The 22,473-nt window shown below is 36.7% G+C and overlaps 1 protein-coding gene across 9 annotated transcripts in view; it reads left to right on the forward strand.

Annotated features, from left to right (window-relative positions):
- The window catches only part of DDX60 (DExD/H-box helicase 60), a 154,881-nt gene that overhangs the window by 41,880 nt on the left and 90,528 nt on the right, over positions 1–22,473 (forward strand). For all 9 annotated transcript variants that reach the window (XR_004182557.1, XM_031663996.1, XM_031663991.1 and 6 more), the window contains 11 exons: positions 3,823–3,989; positions 4,494–4,652; positions 5,946–6,095; positions 6,632–6,751; positions 7,892–7,987; positions 11,041–11,156; positions 12,033–12,175; positions 12,322–12,431; positions 17,223–17,327; positions 17,865–17,993; positions 19,001–19,125. Coding sequence is in view for 8 of the 9 variants with exons in the window: in XM_031663996.1 (XP_031519856.1) it covers positions 3,823–3,989; positions 4,494–4,652; positions 5,946–6,095; positions 6,632–6,751; positions 7,892–7,987; positions 11,041–11,156; positions 12,033–12,175; positions 12,322–12,431; positions 17,223–17,327; positions 17,865–17,993; positions 19,001–19,125 (1,420 nt within the window). In the remaining variant the exon portion in view is untranslated. The remainder of the gene's footprint in view (positions 1–3,822; positions 3,990–4,493; positions 4,653–5,945; positions 6,096–6,631; positions 6,752–7,891; positions 7,988–11,040; positions 11,157–12,032; positions 12,176–12,321; positions 12,432–17,222; positions 17,328–17,864; positions 17,994–19,000; positions 19,126–22,473) is intronic.

A 22,473-nucleotide genomic window follows, 5' to 3' on the forward strand; every position in this document is an offset into this window, starting at 1 on the left:
AGAAGAATAACATTAGCAGTAACTGTTGTCACTTTTTTTTTTTTGGAGTGGGGATGGAGTCTCACTCTGTCACCCGGGCTGGAGTACAGTGGCACCATCTCGGCTCACTGCAACCTCCGCCTCCTGGGTTCAAGCAATTCTTCTGCCTCAACCTTTCGAGTAGCTGGGACTACAGGTGCACGCCACCATGCCCAGCTAATTTTTGTATTTTTAGTAGAGACGAGGTTTCACCATATTGGCCAGGCTGGTCTTGAACTCCTGACTTTGCGATCCACCCACCAGGGCCTCCCAAAGTGCTGGGATTACAGGCATGAGCCAACGTGCCTGGCCACTGTTGTCACTCTTTAACTTATCAAAGTGTTTCTGTGAAGGTTGCAATTCTTTTGTGATTTTATGGGTGACTTTAATGCTGTATTCTATCTGAGAATTGTATTCCATATTTTTTCTTTTAATATCTATGTAATTTGAAACACTTTAGCAAATTCAGGTTCTGCTTCAGGTTCTTCTTCATATTCCTCCCTAGATGACTCAATAAGTTCTTCCATTTCCTCATTTGTTAACATTTCCTAATGAACTTCAATATGTTGTTTCACTTCTTTATCAAACACATTGGCAAATCTCTCTCTATCAATTAGTCTTGCTGCATGAATTATTTTCCTAACTTCTCCATTGATCCCCAAGAAGTCTTGAAAATCACTCAGGACTTCACTCCATACATTCTTCCAGCAGGCATTTCTAGTTTTTTGATTTAATTAATCCATTGCATCTTTGGAGAGTGTTATTGCATCAGCAATAGTGAGTAATTTCCAGCACCTTATCATGTCCAGATTGGGGTCTGCATCAGTTGCTGATTGAATGTAATCAAACACCAGGCAGGTGTATGTGGCTTTGACAAACTGAATGATGCTGTAGTCAAGGCACTGAAACAGTGAGTTTGTATTTGGAGGTAAAAATACAATCTCAATATTTTCATTTTCAACAAAAACAGATTTGGGATGGCTAGGTGCATTGTCTAGTATTCCAAGCTTTCCTCTTTCAAGTATGTTTTCACTTCTGGGAAGAAGCATTGGTAGAACCATTCCATAAAAATGTTGACTGTCATTCACACTTTCTGATTATGTTGCCAGAACACAAGCAGATAATTTTTGCTTTTGTTTTTGAGAGTGTATGGCTTCTTCATTCTGCATGCTATGCCTGTCTGTATTATGTGCACTGCAGCGTTGCCACCTCGTACCAGTGTTAATCTATCCTTCCATGTTTTATGTCTTGGTGCCTCCTTTGGACTTTTAAGAGTGTAGGTTCTGTTGGGCATCTTCTTGCAGAAGAGCCTGGTTTCATCACAATTAAAACCTTGCTTTGGATGGTATCCTTTCTTTCTAACCAACTTCTTCAACTCTGCCAGAAATGTGGCAGCAGCTTCTTCATTGGCAGATGGAGCCTCTTCAATCAGTAGTTTTTTGTTTTGTTTTGTTTTGTTTTTGAGATGGAGCCTCGCTCTGTCGGGACCAGACTGGAGTGCAGTGGCGCGATCTTGGCTCACTGCAACCTCCGCCTCCTGGGTTCAAGCGATTCTGCTGCCTCAGCCTCCCGAGTAGCTGGAACTACATGCACACGCCACCATGCCCAACCAATTTTTGTATTTTTACTAGAGATGGGATTTCACCATGTTGGCATGTTGGCCAGGATCATCGATCTCTTGACCTCATGATCCGCCCACCTTGGCTTTTCAAGTTGCTGGGATTACAAGCATGAGCCACTGCGCCTGGCCCTCTTCAGTATTTTTTATACTTTTCAGTCCAAACCTATTCCCAAATTTGTTTAACCATCCTATATTTGAAGAAAATGGGTCATAGTCACTCGTTTTGGAGGATGCCTTGCTGAAGTCTTCATACAGATTCAATGCTTTCAGGTGCAACATGTTTCCATCACCTGGAAGATATTTTCTATTTATGCCTTCCACCTTCTATCTGAACTAAGCACTTACCAAACACTGTGGCCAAAACTTTTGCCATTTGAGGTGCAACAGAAAAAATAGCACAGATTTCTTTTTTCTTCTTCACAACTTAATGGATAAAAGATTGTTTCTGAGTGTAGATCTTAGCAACCTCAGCATGTGAGTTTTTCTTTACTTATTAAGTCAAGAACTTTCATGTTTTCACTTAAAGAAAGCACTTTATGGCTTCTTTTTTGGCATATCTGAATTGCCAGCATCACTTATTTTGCAGTTTGGGGCCATTTTAATAAAGAAGGGTTACTGAACACCAACACTGAGGCATCAGTGCAGTCAATCTGATCATCAAGGTGGCTACAAAGTAACTAATGGGAATGTGGTATCTACAGTGTGAACATGGGGGACAAAGGAAGGATTCATGTCCTGAGCAGGACGAAGTGAGACGGTGCGAGATTTCATCACACAACTCAAAATGGTGTGCAATTTAAAAACATATGAATTATGTATTTCTGGAATTTTTCATTTAATAATTTTGAACCACAGTTTAGCTTAGATCCCTGACACCGCCAATAAAAGGAAAATTTTGTATTTTATCAACGAGTAATGAAATCTCAGAGAGGGTCCAAAGGGCAAATATATAGCACATTCATAAGCACCTTCAAAGACAGGTGCTAAAAAGAACAACTTATAAAGTTGGGGACATGGTCAAGGGAACCAACAAAAACGATGAGGCACCCAGGAAGAATCCGTCATTCACCTTTGAGATCAATGAGTAAACATTTCCTTTGTGGGTAACGCTGTATTCATGCTTCCCTGGCACACTGAGTTCTTCCAAAGCTGCTGTGGATACCATGTGCTCTACTTTACAATTTCCATAACAGGTAGTAAAAGAGAAAAGAAGAGGCAGAAAGAGGAAGATACAGGTGAAATGGGATCACATCCAGATGTGTAAATTCACAGCAAGTGAAATGATCTTGTTCCATAATACCTCCAAACTGACAGTTCTTCTGAGCAAACCTAGTTGATCTGTCAGTTTTGAGCATCTCCACACTTTGATCCATTTAACACCTGACCTCCATGTTCTCTCCAACACTCTGACCACCCCCACACCTATTGTTTCTGCTGCTTAATTGGGAATGATCAAGTGTTATGCATTGTTTTTCTAAGTGAACTGCTCACTTCTAAGTGAACAGTGCATAACAATCAGTATGAACTGTATTACATTTCCTTTGTAGCCTCTTACTGTATTCAGTAGGTGTTAATGTTGTTAAATAGGTGAAATGTAGATGATTGATTAGAAGAAATCCTGACATAGTAAGTATGAAATAATTAGCAGAACAGAGGAACAAAAAGGATATGTATAAATATAAAGCATTGGAGAGAGATTAGCAACATCTAGAATGTGACAGTTGGAAGAGGTGGATTGAATTGAAGGCCTCCAGTGATTACACCAAATGCTTATCTGTGGTCAACCATAGGACTCAATAAACGTTGCCAAGGTTTTAACCAGATATTTCAAGTCATAAATATATTTTTCTTTGAACATAGTAGAGCAAATATGAAAATAAAAGATGGAGAAAATATTTGTTATTCTTCCTAAACTTTTACAAACTTGAGCTTCTTTGATCTTATTTCTATCATGAACTATATATTTTTTCCCAACACTGATGTGGCTATGTCTCAGTAATCCACGGAGATGATGAAGTGTGGATAGTTGAACTTCAATTTTACTTTATTTGGTCCTTTCTACTCCAAAACCTCCAGTAATGCCAAGTAAGATAGTGAGGCCATCTAGATGATTAATCTTGGATAATCAAATGAATTATTTTTGATGGTCTTTATATCAATTTTATTGTTTATTCTTTACCAAGGTAAAACCACGAAAGATTTAAGTATAGCTGTTCAAATGATGAAAAGGATCCACTCCTTGATGGAAAAATACTCAGAACTTTTACAAGAAGATGATCGGCAACTCATAGCCAGATGCCTTAAGTATTTAGGATTTGATGAGTTGGCAAATTCTTTACATCCAACTCAGGTAATATTATCGGAATAGCTCAATTTCAACAGGGTAATTACTAGTTATACATAAAGTGTTCTGCAAATATAGTCATCTCTTCCAGAATTTTTTTTTTAACTGAAAATACTATTATTAGTAGTAATCCAACTGCCCAATCTTGAAGTAATGCATACTTAGAAAATTTGTACAAATGCTTACCTGGACAAACATTAAATGCCAGATAATCTCTGCAGATCCTTAAAACTAACCGTATACTTAATTCTAGCAAAACATCTCAAAGCTATATAGTGTGATTATTCAATTGGCTTTAAATATATCAGGTTGTAGCTACAAATATCATGATATATATTTGAAAATCTTGATGTCTACTAATTTTTTCTAGTTAAGACAATGATTTAAAAAATTTAAATTTAAAAGGAGGTAAAATGCTTTTCACATAGAAAGTGCTCAGTAATGTTTTACTTATTTAAATGGTATTCTAATTCAATGTCATTTTCAAAATGGGCTTTTAAAATAATGCAGGATGCAGAAAATGATGTAAAAGTGAAGAAAAGGAATAAATATTCAGTTGGCATCGGGCCAGCTCGGTTCCAACTGCAATACATGGGCCATTATTTGATACGAGATGAGAGAAAAGACCCAGATCCCAGGGTCCAGGATTTTATTCCCGACACATGGCAGGTAATACTGCAAATGAAACAAAAATTACTGTATTTATTTTATTATATGTGATCTCAGAGGTTTCTCATTATTGTGCCTCTACTTATTATATTTGGTATGAACTTGTTGATGTCATTTAAAGATACCTTGTTATTTAAAATGTCAAATGTGGACATTTTTTCCTCATTTAAAGAAAGTGAGATTTTCTTTTATCATAGAGACCATTTCCTTGGAGGTACATTAATGGATTCATATGTTTAGCTCTGATGTTATCTCAGTGTCATCCAGCTGTGATGGATGCAGCCATCACAGCTGCATGGAGCTGAGCCTCCAGGTTTTCCCTGTGTCAATAGGATTCCATATGTAAATACATAAATATGCATAGAGAAATCTGGATAGTTTAAATAGTAGGGACAATTGTTTAGATATTTACACATTGCATCTGTCACCATAGTAGCTATTCTAAAAATGTATATAAAATTAATATTGATGGATATAAAATTTAGAGGAAAAGGATGCATTTCTACATGCATTGAACCATACAAACTTGCTGATAAATTGAACATGTTTACCTACAGAAATGCAATTTTATAGCTTCAGTCTAATAGACTGCCCCCTTCAGAATCTTTCTTATGATGGTGGGGTATGTTAAAAAAATGCATGCCGCGTTTTCATGAATAGGAAGACCAGTTCCTTACTTCAGTGCAGGACAAGAGACAGTAATGCTCTCCATTAATTTCATTCACATTGTAACTCTTCTGATGCCCATTTCACTCTGAGGTGTGGCCAGGAGTGGACTGGTTGGAGTTTTGAGTTGTTTTCCCACCTTCTACCTATTACATAGACTTATCATCATTCTTTTCGGCAAGTCAACATTCTTCGGCTGAAGGGATGGAGCTCTCTCATCCTGGCATTCTTCTATGTAGAAAGTAGAAGATCAGTAGCAAAATTAAGAATATTTGATGTTTCTTCTCCTCAGCTACTTTTTTCACCATCAGTAATATACATATTTTCTCTTTCTTAGAACTTAGTTTCTCAACCGCACTTACTGAATATCAAATAATTACAGATGTTTTCTCAATAATAAGATATTTTGTTCGACATCCTCTCCATTTTTCACACATGAAATCCACCTTACAGATGTTCAAAAGCATAAAAATGATCTCTTCTGAGAGAATGGCATGAGACCTTCAGATGTCCCTATAGATCCTTTGAGGTTCAGAAAATCGTATTGGAAGTCTCTTAATATACTGTTTTTGTTTTGGTAACATATGGTTCACTTTCTTGACACAAATGGTACTCTGCACCCTGCAGCGAGAGCTCCTTGATGTTGTGGATAAGAATGAGTCTGCAGTGATTGTTGCCCCAACATCCTCAGGCAAAACCTATGCCTCCTACTACTGCATGGAGAAAGTGCTGAAGGAGAGTGATGATGGGGTGGTCGTGTATGTTGCTCCCACAAAGGTAGTGCTCAAGTGACTGTAATATTCTCTTTCGTTCCTGAACCTACTCTTTAAAAATAATGAACATGGTCACATGGTAGATCTAGTTCATTTTATTTTTTAACCTGTGTTTTCCAGTTCCAGTGTCTGAAGCTAAAATAACATACATATACATATACACATACATATACACACACACACAAACATATACATAAAATAACATATACATGTGCAAACTTTAGACATCAGGGGAAAGTCACCAAATATAGGAGACACAATTTTTTTCTGATGCATAAGCAACATTTTCTGTTTTTCCTTCTGATGAATACTTTTTAAATTTCATTTTACTTTAGGTTGAGGTTTATCAGTGAGGTTCGTGTGCTGAGTCAACTATCTCAAAGAGAATATGTTAGTGTGTTTAGAGTGGTGGGTTGATGAAAGGGGTTAGTAAGCTTTCTGCACTGAAAGTAGGACACACATTTAAACAGTTCTTGTTGTCCTCTGATCTTTCACCTCTCTCTATTATGTGACTAATGGATCTTTTTCTTTGTCAATCAGGCCCTTGTTAATCAAGTGGCAGCAACTGTTCAGAATCGTTTTACGAAAAATCTGCCAAGTGGTGAAGCTCTCTGCGGTGTTTTCACCAGGGAGTATCGTCATGACGCCTTAAACTGTCAGGTACGGTATTTAATTAATAAGTGTGTTATCAAATTATGTAACTGTACTTGTATGTCTCTTTGACTAGAAATTCAGCATCTTCACAAGGCTTGTGAAAATAATTTCCTTGAATTTATGAAAGACAAAATCCTTTTAGAGAAAATGTAATATTGTTACATTTCAAAGAGTGAGAACTGGAACTCATCTTTCTCTAAGGACACTGACCTTTGGATTTCTGATTTCATTTATATTTGATTGCATCGTCTTGGTTTGTAAAGGGATTCAGAATGATCTGAAAATGCTGTGTTACAGAAAACTAACAAATCTCAATTTTAAATCAATTACTTTTTCTTCGTAAGTATCTATTAAGGATACTCATGATTTAGAAAATGTATTATGGATCGTATACCTGGTGCTAAATCATAGACAGTTTTCTCCCCTCCAAACTCACAGATCAACAATTAAGACTAAATAAGAATGAACACATGATTGTAGAAGATTGCATGGTAGACATGGAGATGTTCTACCCAGATTGCCTTTCAAAGGAGGACTTGATGTGGGGAATGTGGTTAAGATAGATGCCAGCTATCAGCTCCGCTCCCCCAGTTCTGCCTCCACAGTCTATACCCTGCAACTGAGCTAAGTAGAAGTACAAACAGCAGGCTGCTGTGGCTCGATGTGGAACAACTCTGACAGCAGTCCTTACTCCAGAACTCCAAGCTAGGTTGGCAGAGGCTCCATCAGGCCTGCCTTGCAGTTAGGCTTCCTCCTCTGCTCATTCCTGCTTCCCTGCTCTTTTCACACTAGCTGATTCTTAATAAACACCTTTCAATCTAAACTCTATGTCAGTGTCAGGTTTTAAAGAATCAAACTTGTGACAATGAATAGTTTCTATTTTTAAACTCTGAATGCTCATAAACAAGGATGTAAACTTCAAATCCGATTTTCTACCATTTTTGACCTACCAAAATTTCAGTTTAATATGGTTCCAATGAATATGGCACAGTTTTGATGAAACCCTGAATTCTCAGAAGCAATGTTATATGCCAGTTACCAGCAGGTACATTCAGGACTCGTAAGTCTATCTTACATATTCTTGTAACTATGTCTACACATGGTAAGTGCTCAAAATGTTACTTCACACAATATTATTCTTCGTAGGTACTTATTACAGTGCCTGCCTGCTTTGAAATTCTGCTGCTTGCTCCTCATCGCCAAAACTGGGTGAAAAAGATCAGATATGTTATATTTGATGAGGTAGGTTTGGTGTTCTTTCTTTGCTTAATTTCCTAGTGCACATTTGCATAGCAATGAAGATATTTGGTGTTTCAGGACATCTATCCCCTTGGATGGAGTTCAGTTGGAGAAGGCCTCCTTTTTTTTTTCCTGAGTGATTTTTCCTGGGAATTACAGTTTTTTGGCTCCCTTTTCGTGTTGTGACTCAATAGGGTAAGATGATGCACCCTACAGAGTTCTGTATGGGAGTGGAATCTTTCACTGACAACTGTTTCAGGGAAAATAGAATTCAACCATTCTGGTACAAGTTCCCCTGGACAGAGATTTCAATCCAATCTTTGACCTTTAAAGTAAATAATTTTTGGCTCTAACAATGATGTCAGTTACATAAGTTTTATCAGTCATGATCCCAACAGAAAATTAAATGGCACTCTTGAAACACAATAATTCAAGAAGGGTATTTTTCAAAGGTGTATGCATGTGAGGGAATCTATAAGGGTTAATGCAGTAATCTAGAGCTAGTAGTTTACCCCTAGGCTTAAAGGAGCAAGGCGTGGAAGCATTTATGGAAACTCAAAACGAGATTCCAGTTGAGTTGACCATGTTGTGAGGAATATAGCTGATTCAAGGTAGCTTTTCAGGAAAGGAGCCAATGGAAAAATGACCTCAGTCTCAGTCTCCGCGCTTCTTCTGATCTGTGGCCAAGGCCCTCCATAGGCCAAACCCAGTGGAACCAGAAATCATAAGAGTCCTTTTGACAAAGTACCTGTAGGTCAGCTTCCCTGGGAAGAGGCAGCAGGATAAAAAACAATGTAGATTTATAGCGATTTATTGGGGCAAATGGAAGATACTTCGCAAAGCTATATTGCAGCATTATTAGGAATGTTTATTGGTCAGATGGCTCACACCTGTAATCCCAGCACTGTGGGAAGCCGAGGTGGGCGGATTGCCTGAGGTCAGGAATTTGAAGCCAGCCTGGCCAACATGGTGAAACCCCATCTCTACTAAAAATACAAAAATTAGCTGGGAGTGGTGTCAGGTGCCTATAATCTCAGCTACTCAGGAGGCTGAGGCAAGAGAATCACTTGAACCAGGAAACAGAGGTTGCAGTGAGCCGAGATCGTGCCACTGCACTCCAGTCTGGGTACCAGAGTGAAACTCCATCTCAAAAAAAAAAAAAAAAAAAAGAAAGAAAAAAAAGGGGGAATATTTATTAAAAGAGATTTAAAACACGATAGAAAGATATATTCTTTGGCTCTGTGGAATTTTACATTCAAAGGGAAAAAGTTTAACAAATCTCTGTAACTTACCTTTTCCTTGCTATAAACTTGGAGCTACCAAATAGGCTGTGCTTTGGATTTGATACTGATTTATTATATTTATTTTTGGTTGATCTCATATTGCATCATGAAGGTCTTGAATATTATTGTTTTCAAAAATCCAACAACTTTGTCTATGCAATCTAGAACTTTGAATTAAAATCTCATCTCAAAACTCTGAAGTGATATGATGATATGACTTTGGCTATTTCAGTTTTTAGAATTTTGTGTAAGGGATAAAACCGAAAGGTTTTAAAGGCTAATGTCTACTGGCAGAATCAGGGAAAAGTGCTATCTAGGGCAAAGCATAAGGTCAATATTTGATGGAGTGGTATTTTATCTCACCAGGACAAGTGCAAATGGGCAGTGGGTATGCATATTCTAATAGATAGATAATTTGACTTTGATAGTAAGTCTTTTCCAGTTGCTTGCCAAGTGTCATACTTTAATCTGTTAAATGAAGACCACAATTGAGACTCTTTTCTGGATCTAGTTTGATTTGCTCATCCATTCATTTACTCAGCAGATATTTAAGGAGTGCCTGCTCAGTGTTAGGCTTTGTGTCAGTGGCTAGGAATAGAATATTCAGGTCTAAGGTTACAGTGTACTTAATGCCTTATCTATTAGACACTGGAGCTGACAGCAGTTCAATCAAGAAAGAGGAAATAAACAAGTGAGCTCACAAATGATGATGCCAGCTCACGTTGGTACAAACTGTGAAGGAAGGGAGCAGGCTGCCATGACTGCAGTCATGGTAGGGTGTCAGGAGGAGGCAACTCTGGAATAGGTGGTCAGAAAGGTCTGTTTTATGGAGTGGCATTGAGCTGAACTCTACCGTGTGAATAGGAGAGGGTAAGAGTAATTTAAGCAGAGGGAATAATATACGTGAAAGCTCTTGGCTAGGAAGGGTGAGTTCAAGGAACAAAGAAGGTCATTCTTTCTGGACCATAGTAAAGGTGGAAACAGTGGATTGAAATAAAGCCAGAGAGGCAGCAGTGGCCAAATGATGCCAGACATTATACATCCCATTAAGGAGTTTATATTTTATTTCACATGCAAAGGGAATATATTAAAGCAATTTATTTAGTGACATGACTTGATATAGTTTATCTTTTTAAACCTTTTTTTTTTTTTTTTTTTTTGAGACAGTGTCTCACTCTGTTGCCCAGGCAGGAGCGCAGTGGTGCCATCTCAGCTCACTGCAAGTTCCGCCTCCTGGGTCTTGCCATTCTCCTGCCTCAGCCTCCCGAGTAGCTGGGACTACAGGCACCCCCCACCATGCCTGGCTAAATTTTTTTGTATTTTTAGTAGAGATGGGGTTTCAACATGTTAGCCAGCATGGTCTCGATCTCCTGACCTCGTGATCCGCCCGCCTCGGCCTCTCGAAGTGCTGGGATTGCAGGCATGAGCCACTGCGCCCGGCCAGCATTTTTATTTTGGCTCTGATGTGAAGAATTTAAGGGCAGGTAGGCAGTCTAGTATAGTAGTGGTAACGCTGCTGAGATGTGAGAGTAGCTAGGTTGGCGGTAGACATGAAGATAAATGCATTGAGTTGAAAGAAATTTTTGAAAGTAAAGTAAAGCAGAATTGTTGGTGAATTGGTTGTGGGGATTTTTAATATTTCTTTAAACTTGGCATGGTCACTTAAAGGCGATGGGAAGGCAGGCATGACAATTTCAAGATTCCATGTCTTACTTTCATTTGCTATTTTTAAATCAACTTTTCAGTTGAGATTTTCTTTTTTTTCTTTAATAGGTTCATTGTCTTGGTGGAGAAATTGGAGCAGAAATCTGGGAACATCTCCTCGTCATGATCCGATGTCCCTTTTTGGCTCTTTCAGCTACCATAAGTAATCCTGAACATCTCACTGAGTAGGCATTAAGTTCCAATTTGGACAGAGTATTTGTCTATTTTGAATGTTTGAATTTCATAATTTCTCAATGGGTTCTGAGGAGTTTCATAATTTTCTAGTGAATTTAGTAGTTTATTTCTGGATCTTCAAGAAACTGCATCTCTCTACACCTCCTGGCCATTGCTGAGGAAAACCACCCTCTGTACAGAAAAATCACGGACTTCCCCACCCAGACCTGCAATTGAGTAGGAAATTTCCCCCATCCTGAAAATGACTCATCAGAAAAGATGTATTTTTGTGTTTTTTTTTGTCCTCCACCAAGAAATAAAAAATAAAATGATATAATAACACACTCAGCCATGGGGCCTGTGGTCCATTTTCCCACTTCGTTGAGATATTTAGAAAGATAGCAAATTCTTATTAGTTGAAAGCCCCATTTTATCTTGTCATTGAGCTTGATTTTTACCTACTACTAGTAATTTTTTTTTACTTTACAATATTTACTTATTTACTGATAACAATCCTATTAATACCTCCTATGTGCCCAGTAGTGTTCTAAGTGCTTTACGTGTAGTAATTTATTTTAAGTGCCCAGCAACCCTTATGATTTATGCTTACTTCCATTACTACTATTAAATAGTCACAATTCCAATATTACTACCATATTTCCATTTTAAAATATGGAAAACTAGGTACAGAAAGATGAAGTTATTCAACCAGGAGACACAGCTATTAGTAAGAAGGTTGGGATTTAATTTCAAGTAGTCTGGCTTCTGAGTCTATTCCCCTAAGTATAATTTATAAGGAACATGAAACTGTCTTTACTTAAACTACTTAATTTCACAGGAAGTAGTTCCATGTTCTGCCTAAATAATATGTACATTTATTTTTTAAGGTGGCTACAATCGGTAAAATGGTACTGGAAACAAGAAGACAAAATAATTGAAAATAATACTGCTTCTAAAAGACATGTGGGTCATCATGCCGGCTTTCCCAAAGACTACCTGCAAGTAAAACAGTCATATAAAGTTAGACTTGGTATGTTTGATATATTTCTATAAAGTTTGCCTTTTACTTTATTTTTTAAAAATCTACCATTATCTTGATCTTGATGCCTTTTACTTTAAATTTATTTCAGTGATTACATTTCCATTGATGTGGAAATTCTTGTTCTTCATTTTTAGTGCTCTATGGAGAGAGGTACAATGATCTAGAGAAGCATGTATGTTCAATAAAACATGATGACATCCATTTTGATCATTTTCACCCATGTGCTGCACTAACCACAGATCATGTAAGTAGTATTTTAGCCATATTTGTTCTGAGTAATATAAAATACTTGTATGTATTATAAATAAATGCTGCCTAACTGATATTTATCAGAATTATAGAATTACAGAATTATAGAAACTGATACTTTAACCTTAATTTAAAAAAAACAAGAGTATTCTTTCTAATTCTCATTGGTTCTTCAACAATGCCTGAATACACAAAGATTAAAAACCACTACAAATTTAACCTGAATTTTTAGCTAATTTTATTTATTCTCAGATGTTTTCTTTGCCAATTTTTCTTCTTCTCAGCACCCATGTCTGTCTGTCTACCCCTCTGACACATTCTTCTCACAGTGCAGCCATACAATTATATGTGGACAATCCCTAGTACATAGAAAAATCAGATAAAAGACATTCTTGCTAACGTAGCAATCACGACATGCTTTTTTGGTGGTGAGCCACTAAGGTGGAGGTCTTAGGAGGATTTCAGCTGGGACACCGGGGTGTGAGTGAGGAAAGATTTCTTAATTTTTCTTGCATAGTTCTCTTCCTGTCTCATCCTACTCCCATAAATGGCCCATTTAAACTTCCTTTGGCTTTCAAAGTGATGATTAGTCAATAGTTTTGTCTTCCTTCTAAAACCTTAAATATATTCCAAATTCTGTCATGTTAAACATAATAGGACATCCATCATAAGATTGTTGTGATGATTAAAGAAGGTAAAATATGTAAAATTTTTAGAGCACAAAAGTCAACATAATTTGACACGAATATAATTAAACATAACTCTCAACTTTCTTTAAAGATAATTTTGATCTTTCCAAGTCTCTTTTGGCTTTCTTTTGGAAAAAGCTAAATGCATACCTCCTTAACTTAACAACCGAGGTCATCCATGACCTGGCCCCAGCGTCCTTTCCATTCATCCACTAGGGATAGCTTACCTGGCAGCCCTTATGCTATGTATTACTCTTGGAATATTTCAACCCAGATGCCAACTACCAGTTGTTCGGATCCTGTTCATCTTCCATAATTCTTCTAATGTGACCTTTTCCGAATTCTTCTCTAACTTTCTTAGCTAGATGTAATCTTTCTTCTCTTCATAATACCTTGTCTGTGTTTCTAATACGACACCAGTCATGATGAGCTTACTGCTTAAGTCGTTTACATGCATATAGTCTTTACTTAGTAGAATAACTCTTTGAAGGCAAATTTTATGTCCTTCGTTTCCTAACAAACTGCTATGTATATAAAAGGTACTACATGTATGTTAAATAAGAACAGCCAACCTAAATTGAACACTTACTTCGTGTTCTAAAAATTCTGCGTTTTTAAACTCTCTTAACCATGACAACAATCTTATGATAGATGTCTTAATACTAGTCCCACTTTACAATGAGGAAAGTGAGGCATAGAGAACTGAGCTAATTCAGTGTTCTTTCATTAAGTAAATGGTGGGGTCATGATGCAATCTCCAACAAGTTGGCTTCTAAAAGCTGGCTGGCTGATAGTAATTTTCTAATAGAATTTTGTTATGGAAACTTACCTCTTGTGTGACAATGGCCCAATCCAAATTCTAAATGAACCTAAAATATGGACAATATTCTTGTGACTTAACTCATACCCCAAACCTAGAATATGGATGATAACCCACATATAAAAAAAAGACACCTTATTCTATGTTTTTTTCTTTCTCCCTCCCTCCCCTCCCCTCCCCTCCCCTCCCCTCCCCTTCCCTTGCCTTGCCTTGCCTTCCCTTCCCTTCCCTTCCCTCCTTCCCTCCCTCTCTCCTTCCTTCCCTCCTTCCCTCCCTTCTTTCCTTTAAGATATCCAGGAGTTACCTGACATTTTCATCATTACCTGGCATTTTAAAAACAGTATAGCATTTAAAAATTATTCTGTGTAGGATGGTTCAAGGCAGGTTATCTTTAAGCGGCAATGCATGTAGTGGTTTGGAGTACTTGCTGAAATTGTCATTTTGGTCCAAGTGCCTTTCGTCTATTTTCAGTAGCTATTAATGGAGTAACTGGAAAGCAATAGAACTGCTACAGTGTGCTGTGACCCCAGATGACTTCTGCAAAGGTCAAGCTGTTGTATGAGTCTTCTTTAGATGTCTAGACTTTTGTGGCAGGAATGCAGGATGAACATAAAGACTTAAGTATTAGTAAGTCTATTTTGACAGCTGTGTGTATAGCATGTGTTTATATAGGACATATCCTAAAGTAGCAGTGATAAAAACCAAGGAGGCCTTTCAACTGAGTAAATAATTCCTGGTCTTGTGTAGTCCATTTCAGATTAATATGGAAAAAATGGAGTGGCAAGAAAAAACATAATAAACTGTGGCAACATACGAAGGGCCATCCACCTGGGTCCTTTCCTCTATAGTTGTAGTATAAAAATGATTTCAGGAGTAGGGCAGGATGAGTGAGCTGGTCTGAATCCAACCATGGTGAGGGATCGCCTTCAATCCATACATGGCTTGTTTCTGGCTAAGGACAGTGTCTTTGGCCTTTGGCCCAATTTTCATGCCACACAGGAACAGCTGCTGACTCCTGGAGTGCTATCAGCCCCAGAAAGTCCTTGAAAGAACTGCTGTCTATCTCTTTCTGCTCAGCATAGATCAATGCCTACCCTCACCTATGACATTAGGGACAATGTGGTTTACAAAAATAGCGTCATGGTATAATACTATTGTGTTTATAAATAAAGAATGGTACAAATCTATGACCTTTTATTTCTCTTCATTTTCTGCCTAGACTCACTCAACTTTTGCAGGATCATTAGTCACTATGTAGTGGAGAACAACTGAATTGAATCCCCAGTATTTAGGCATAGGACTGTTAAACTGATTTAAAACATTAAGAACTATAAGGGATAATTAATCAATCATATTGATGGCTGTGTCATTAATCATATGCCAGGCATTTTACTAGGCCTGTTACATATGTTATCTAATATAATTCTCATAAAAAAATCTATGTCACGGGCAGAATTATCCTTCATTTTAGAAATGAGGAAACTCAGACCTCTCTAAAAGGCTAAAGACTTAAGAACTCATAAGCATTCTAGCAACCAAAAACAGAAGATTTATATTTTAACATTATAATAAATCTTCGATTTATTGTATGTTTTTATTTTAGTTAGGTAGAGTAAGTAACCACTTTCAACTAATACCTAACAAGAGAGCAAGATGCCAGCATTACAAAATAATAGGTGTTTTGTTCTATTTAGTATGTTGACATAATATAGTCCTTAGCATTTAGCTATTTTCAGTGCTCCAACTGAGATGTTAAATGATGATTCCGGGAATTGTTTTATGTTCTATAGTTTTAAAGGTCTGAAGAACATATGTTGATTTTGTTTGCTCTCACTGCAGTCTTTAGGGTGGAAGTAAAAATATTGTATTTTCATTCCTATATTATAGATGAGGAACTAGCATTTACAGGTGCAATTAGAACCAGATCTTCTGATTCAAACTCTCCTGTACTTTCCATTCTACCAAATGTCATCTCCACTTTGTTTCAACTGTGTTGTGTTTGGAGTGGCTTTTTTAGCCCTGAAATTTGAAACCTGAATTTTAAAACCTATTAATAGCTATTTACGAAAACAAGTGCCCTATTGTCAAATTATTTTGGATAAATTTGCATGCTATATTTACTTCTTTGAGATTTAACATTTCCAGTGAGAAATCCCAAAGAATCCTGTTTGATACAATACATATCATTTCTCCCTCCTTTTTCTTTTTTGAAGAATACTGTCTTAGCCCATTCATCAGGCTTCTATAACAAAAATATCACAAATTGGGAGGCTTTAGAAACAAAGATTTATTTTTCAGAATTCTGGAGGCTGGGAAGTCCAACGTCTAGGCACTGGGAGATTTGGTGTCTTGTGAGGGCCTGCTTTCTGGTTCACAGATAGCTGTCTTCTTGCCGTGCCCTCATATGGCAGAAGGTACAGGGGAGATCTCTGTGGTCTCTTTTATAACAGCATTAATCCCATTCATGAGGGTTCTTCCTTAATGACCTAATCATCTCCCAAAGGATTTGCCTCCAGATACCATCACATTGGGGATTTGGTTTCAATGTGTAAGTTTTGGGGGAAGACAAACATTCAGTCTATACTACATTCCTGTTAACATCTCAGAGAATATGTTTTTACATGCAAATGATTTGTAGCACTAGTGATTGAAACCAGTAGAAAATGCTACAGTGAAACTTTTTGAGAACAGGAATTTTTTATTTCCACTTAAAAACATTTGTGGAAAAAATGAATGGCATACATTATTAAGAAGACTTAGAGCAGACTTGTCAGTGACCTTTGGGAGAAGTTTCTTGGAGTCTCGAAGGTGGTTTGAGAGCCTTTATCTTGAAGTTGACCCAGTTCTTATCTTGAAACATAAGCAAATAAGATTTTCCCGTTTTAGCCTGGCTTGGTACACTTAAAGTAAAGAATCACATTCTTAATTACATCAATTTTGGTGTTAGCTGTAAGGTAGAGGTTATGTATTGTCTAAACTGAGTCCACAAACCTTTCAGCTCCCCATTGCTCTGATTTCAATTATGAAGTCATTTCAATTAGCACAATGAAAAGGTCTTAGGAAGTAATATTAAACATTTTTAGTGGGCTTTTGGCTTTTTTCCCGCTTTAGTGATTCAGTGACCTGTGTAGATAGTGTTTTGTTAGCATTTAGCACCTATCAGCATTTGAACATTTTAGTTTTTTGCCTTTCAGTGTCTTTGGGTTATGATAGTGACTGAGAGGCAAAGGATAAGACATAAAATAAAGAGTAAGAATTTAAATTTTATTTTAAACAGATTGAAAGGTATGGATTCCCTCCTGATCTTACCCTTTCACCTCGAGAAAGCATCCAGCTATATGATGCCATGTTTCAAATTTGGAAAAGTTGGCCCCGGGCCCAGGTAAATAATACTGATGTAATTAATCCTATTATAGAGGATGATAACATTGACAAACTCTCACCCTTTCTAATCCCTTGCATCTAATCTTTTAAAATTATTTGTTGACTCTTCCTAAAATAAAAGTGCTTCTTCTCATATTTCTAATATTATCTGTTTGTTTTTTAATGGGTTTTAACTTGTATTTTATTTTAATTCCTGAGAATATTTCTTTTTTTTAATCTTTTCAACTTCTCGAACACTATTATATTTCAATCTTTTTACATCTTAGATTCATATTTCTTTTTATTACACTTGCTTCCCTTCTAAGTCCCAACTGCCATTTGTTTTCATCTTCAACTTTGTTTTGCTTTGTATCCTGTCTTCTGAAGAGCTCATCCATCCTAGTAATGTTATGCATTAGAAGCTATGTGGAGATAAAAAGTTTAACCATCTCTATGCTCAAGAAACTTGTAAGGCTGTTAAAGAGGTATATAATTGAGAAATACTTTTGGATTTTCTTGCATGATTGTACCCAATTTTGTAATATTTGTTTTCAAGGAACTGTGCCCAGAAAACTTCATTCATTTTAACAATAAATTAGTCATTAAAAAGATGGATGCTAGAAAATATGAAGAGAGTCTAAAGTCAGAATTAACAAGTTGGATTAAAAATGGCAACATAGAGGAGGTAATTTTCATACACTTTTGGGCCAAACTATATTTATATTGTTTTCTTGAGTTATATCATTCAGTTAATACCATTTTCTGATTTTTTTAATCCTCAATTTTTATTTTAAAATTTTAAGTTGAACACGAAGTCTAGTGATTCTGAGACAGAATAAAAAGAGAAAGGAAACTGGTCTTTGTCTTATCCTCAATGTCTTCTGAACCACGTGCCAGAGGCTACTGGTTTCTTCTAAATGGCATAGCAGATAAGAACAGAAGGTTCTCTATCCAAAGAGATGATATTGTTGATCCTTTAACAGTAGAGAGACTGAACTCACAGTAATAGTTTCCGAGAAGAATGTTTTACTCCTCTTTCTTTTTTGACTTGGAGTTTACTGTTCTTTTCTTATTATTATTTCAAGTTGTAGGAAGTATTTGGGTATTGAAACTTTTCCTGGAATTATATAAGTTACAGATATTTGTTTTAATAAGTTGATGGTATTCATATTTTGAAATTTGATTTATTGGCGCAGATTGCGGAATGACATATATTAGACTTTTCTCATTGGATTTTTTTTTCTGTAATACCTTAGTCTACTCCCATTCAAAAACATAATATAAGTGAGTTACATTTTCTTCTAGCTATTTTGTCATTTACAAACCTTGAAAATATATTTGGATGTGATTTTTTGACATAATGTAGAAACTGATTCACACTTGCCCTCCTGTCATAGTGAAACCAGCATCATTTGCTGAAAACTTCTATTCCTGATTTGTATCGCCTTAAAAATTGCAGGTCAAATTGCATATGTGTGTGTGTGTATATATCACTGCCAATTTTTTGTTCTCTAGTGTATTGATTTGTATGTTTCTTTGATGGTTCTTTGCCTAATTTTATAATGTACTTCCATAGGACTATTTAAAAAAAACCCAAAAACATATATTAGACAACTAAGAAAATATTTTAGCAAAAAGTAGTAATTTCTTTCTCATGCAGAACTTAAAATTGTTTTGTGTTCACTGCGACAGGCCAGAATGGTACTTCAGAATCTTAGTCCTGAAGCAGATTTGAGTCCAGAAAACATGATCACGAAGTTTCCGCTTCTAGTTGAAAAACTAAGGAAAATGGAGAAGTTACCTGCATTATTTTTTTTGTAAGTTATTTCATTTAATTTGGTTTTGCTTGTAATTGTATTAGACTCATTCCTTTAAGGCAGGGGTCCCCAACTTCCAGGCCACAGACGGTCACCGGCCCAGCCCATGGTCTCTTAGGAGCTGGGCCACAGAGCAGGAGGTGAGTGGTGGGCCAGCGAGCACTGCTGCCTGAGCTCCACTTCCGGTCAGATCGACCCTGTTGTGAACTGCACATCTGAGGGATCTAGGCTGCACGGTCCTTATGAGAATCTAACAAATGTCTGGTGATCTGAGGTGGAGCAATTTCATCCCGAAACCATCCCCCCCACCCAGTCCCTGTGTACCACTTTCCCACCGCCACCCACCGCCAAGTTGTTTTCCATGAAACCAGTTCCTGGTGCCGAAAGGTTGGGGACCGCTGTTTTAAGGTGAGGGGAGTTATACAACTTTCCTATTGTAGTGCAGTGTTCATTACTGTTTCTGGGGCCCATTAGTTATTTGAATGCATATGTTTTGTTTAAAAATACAACTTTCTAGTTCAATTCTTATATTTGTGTTTGTGCTATTATGAATGACCATCTTTATGTAGTTTGCTACTCTATGTTTTTCTTTCTACTGTAAACTATTATTTTTTATTTAGCCTTATTAATTTTTAATGCATACCTAGGGTCTTTGCAAAACAAATTGAATGTATATGCACACAAGTATCCCACATAAAACTAAAGTATCTTCACAATATACTACTTATTGACAGTGTATTTTATATTTAATTTATAGTAATGAGAACTGTGATCCAGATACGCTGATATCTTTCTAAATTTTATATATTATAGTATAAAATAGCTTAAAATTGAACAAAATAGTGCAATTTCATTGGATACCAAAGTATAATTTATTAAATGGATAACATACTAGATCCTGGATTAACTCTGATAAAATAGTTTGGGACTAGAACACAATACTCTATTTACTTTGGATAATTTCAAACTACACTTAAGCCATGGAAGCTGAAGTAAATAAATCCAGAGTCTTGGTTAGGTGGAAAAGTTTAATGAAACTTGCTGACATGTAAACAGACATATAGGAATGAATCATTGATGATATATTTCTGAAATTACGATGATGGGTGAATGTAAGATTGTGTTTGGAAATTTGGGGCATTGCAATAATATTACTCCTTTTATCTTTGTTGTTGGGATAAGGAAAATACATTTCTGCACTGCCAAAGATTTACAAAGCTCACCTGTCTCACTTTCAAGTGTGGCTATAGGTCATAATTAGAAACAAAAGTAATTCTGTACCTCTGGGATATTTCTGAAAGCCTCACTACAAAACAGAAACTGAAAAATAGCTGTTTATTATTCATACCTTCATACAAATATAAGGGAGGCAAAATTTTACTTCTACCACCTTAGGCTTTTTAACCTGGGCTTGAGAATTAAACTGATACAAGACAAATCAATAGAAAAGCATGCACATGTATGTAGTATGTTTTATATGGTGCAGAAGGCTTCATAAGGAGATGAAGACCCAAAGATGCAGTTAGAGTGAATTGGACAAAGAGTGGTAAATTGTGAAAAATGTGACAAAGTAAAGGGGCGTAGGCTAGGGTAACTTGGGTACAGATGTGACTAGGAAGGTAAGAGTTAGTTTAACAAGGTTTGTTAGTATAGATTTCCCTTGGCTTCAAGTTCCCATCTTTGAAGATAGGAGTGTTACTCTCCTTCTGGTATAAAATCATTTTTGATGGGCGTTTAATCTGCTACTTTTAAGAAAAAGAAAGAAGATCAGAGTGATCTTCTTGACCCTGCTGTTTTTTCTAGTGCTTTCAACTCAAAATAGTTAATATGCCAGAGTGGTATATTTTGGGAGTAGCATGTTCCAAAATCCTTCACATACTTAAAATATTTTAAAACTAAAATATTTCACAAAACATCAAAAGTTTAATTCTACTTGAAGAATTGAAGCTTGGCATGTTTACATGACTCTTGAATTCTCTACAGAATAAACTGTGAACATCCTTGGTCTTACACAATTTGATTTAGTGCTAAGTAGCCCCAGATCATCAAGAGATCTGAGGATTTGTCTGGGCTCAAGTTTTACCTCTAGGAGCTTTTCGAATAGTAATGTACCCTTAAGCCTTCTGCAGTCTGATCTCTTAAAAAAAAAATACATGGAGCATATTCAGTGTTTGATGGCAATGGCAGTGTGTGCTTAAGGGCACACACTTCACAGCCAGGCCCAAACTTGGATCCCGCCTCTGCGCCCATGAACTGTGTTATTTCTGGACAGCTACTTAATGACTTTAAGCCTTAATTTCCTTATTTGCAAAATGAGATGATCACAATAATAATGCATTGGATTGGGGTGAGAATTAAATAAACCTAAGTTATGAAAGCACTTAGCACAGTGCTACAAAAATGTTATTGAATAAGGTCTAATCTCTAGGCCGCATTCATTCTCGTAAAAGTTGCGATACCAGGATGATCCCTTTTTGTCAGATCCAAACAGACTAGAGCTGAGAGAGCATGAAGGCGGGGTGTTCATGCTTGTATGTCTGAGATAAGCTGTCTCAAGGACTTTCTAAAATAATCCCACAGGCAGTTCTTTCTTTAGGGCTACAGCAATTCAGATAAGATGCCCTTGAAAGAACACCACCCAGTAATGGCATTTCCACCGATAAATTGATGCCAGCTCTGGTTTTGCGTCTCTAACACCAATGAACTATGTTTCTAAGCAGCTTATGTAAACTTTACCTTTTGCCAATACAAGCTTCCTTTTATCTTTGTCCCTTCAGACACATGTATGGCTTGCCATAGCTGTGTATCTTGGGTTATAATTCTCATTTCTAATTCTAAATATAGTCAACATATTTGGAGATATTTTTTCATTGGTTTTGTTTTGATTGACCTAATATGTAGGTTATCCGAGAGATTTAAGAGGCAACATTATTTCCAAGTGATCTTTGAACTTTATTTCCAAGAGTTTTTTTTTTTTTAAATGAAGTACTATGATGAAAGTGACACTATTTTAAAAAGTAATATATTCCTAGGCCCCAGTAATTCCTAGGCCCGTTAATGTAAAAAGAGAAGCAACATATGTCAGTTAAAAACAGGGTTTGAGAACAGAGGCCTGCAGGCCAGACTCTGCCACATATAAGCCGTGGGTTCTTGGGCAGGCCACTTAATCTTTTTGTGTCTCAATTTTTTTCATCTGGAAATAAGGATATTAATAGAGATATTAATAGTGCCTTCCTCATATGATTGTTGTGAGTACTAAATGAGTTAATATACTGAAGTCACTGAGAATAATGCCGACAACTGTATATAATTTTTTTTAAGGGGGATGGAGTTTCACTCTGTCACCCA

The sequence above is a fragment of the Papio anubis genome, chromosome 3, assembly GCF_008728515.1.
Source record: "Papio anubis isolate 15944 chromosome 3, Panubis1.0, whole genome shotgun sequence".
Taxonomy (NCBI): domain Eukaryota; kingdom Metazoa; phylum Chordata; class Mammalia; order Primates; family Cercopithecidae; genus Papio; species Papio anubis.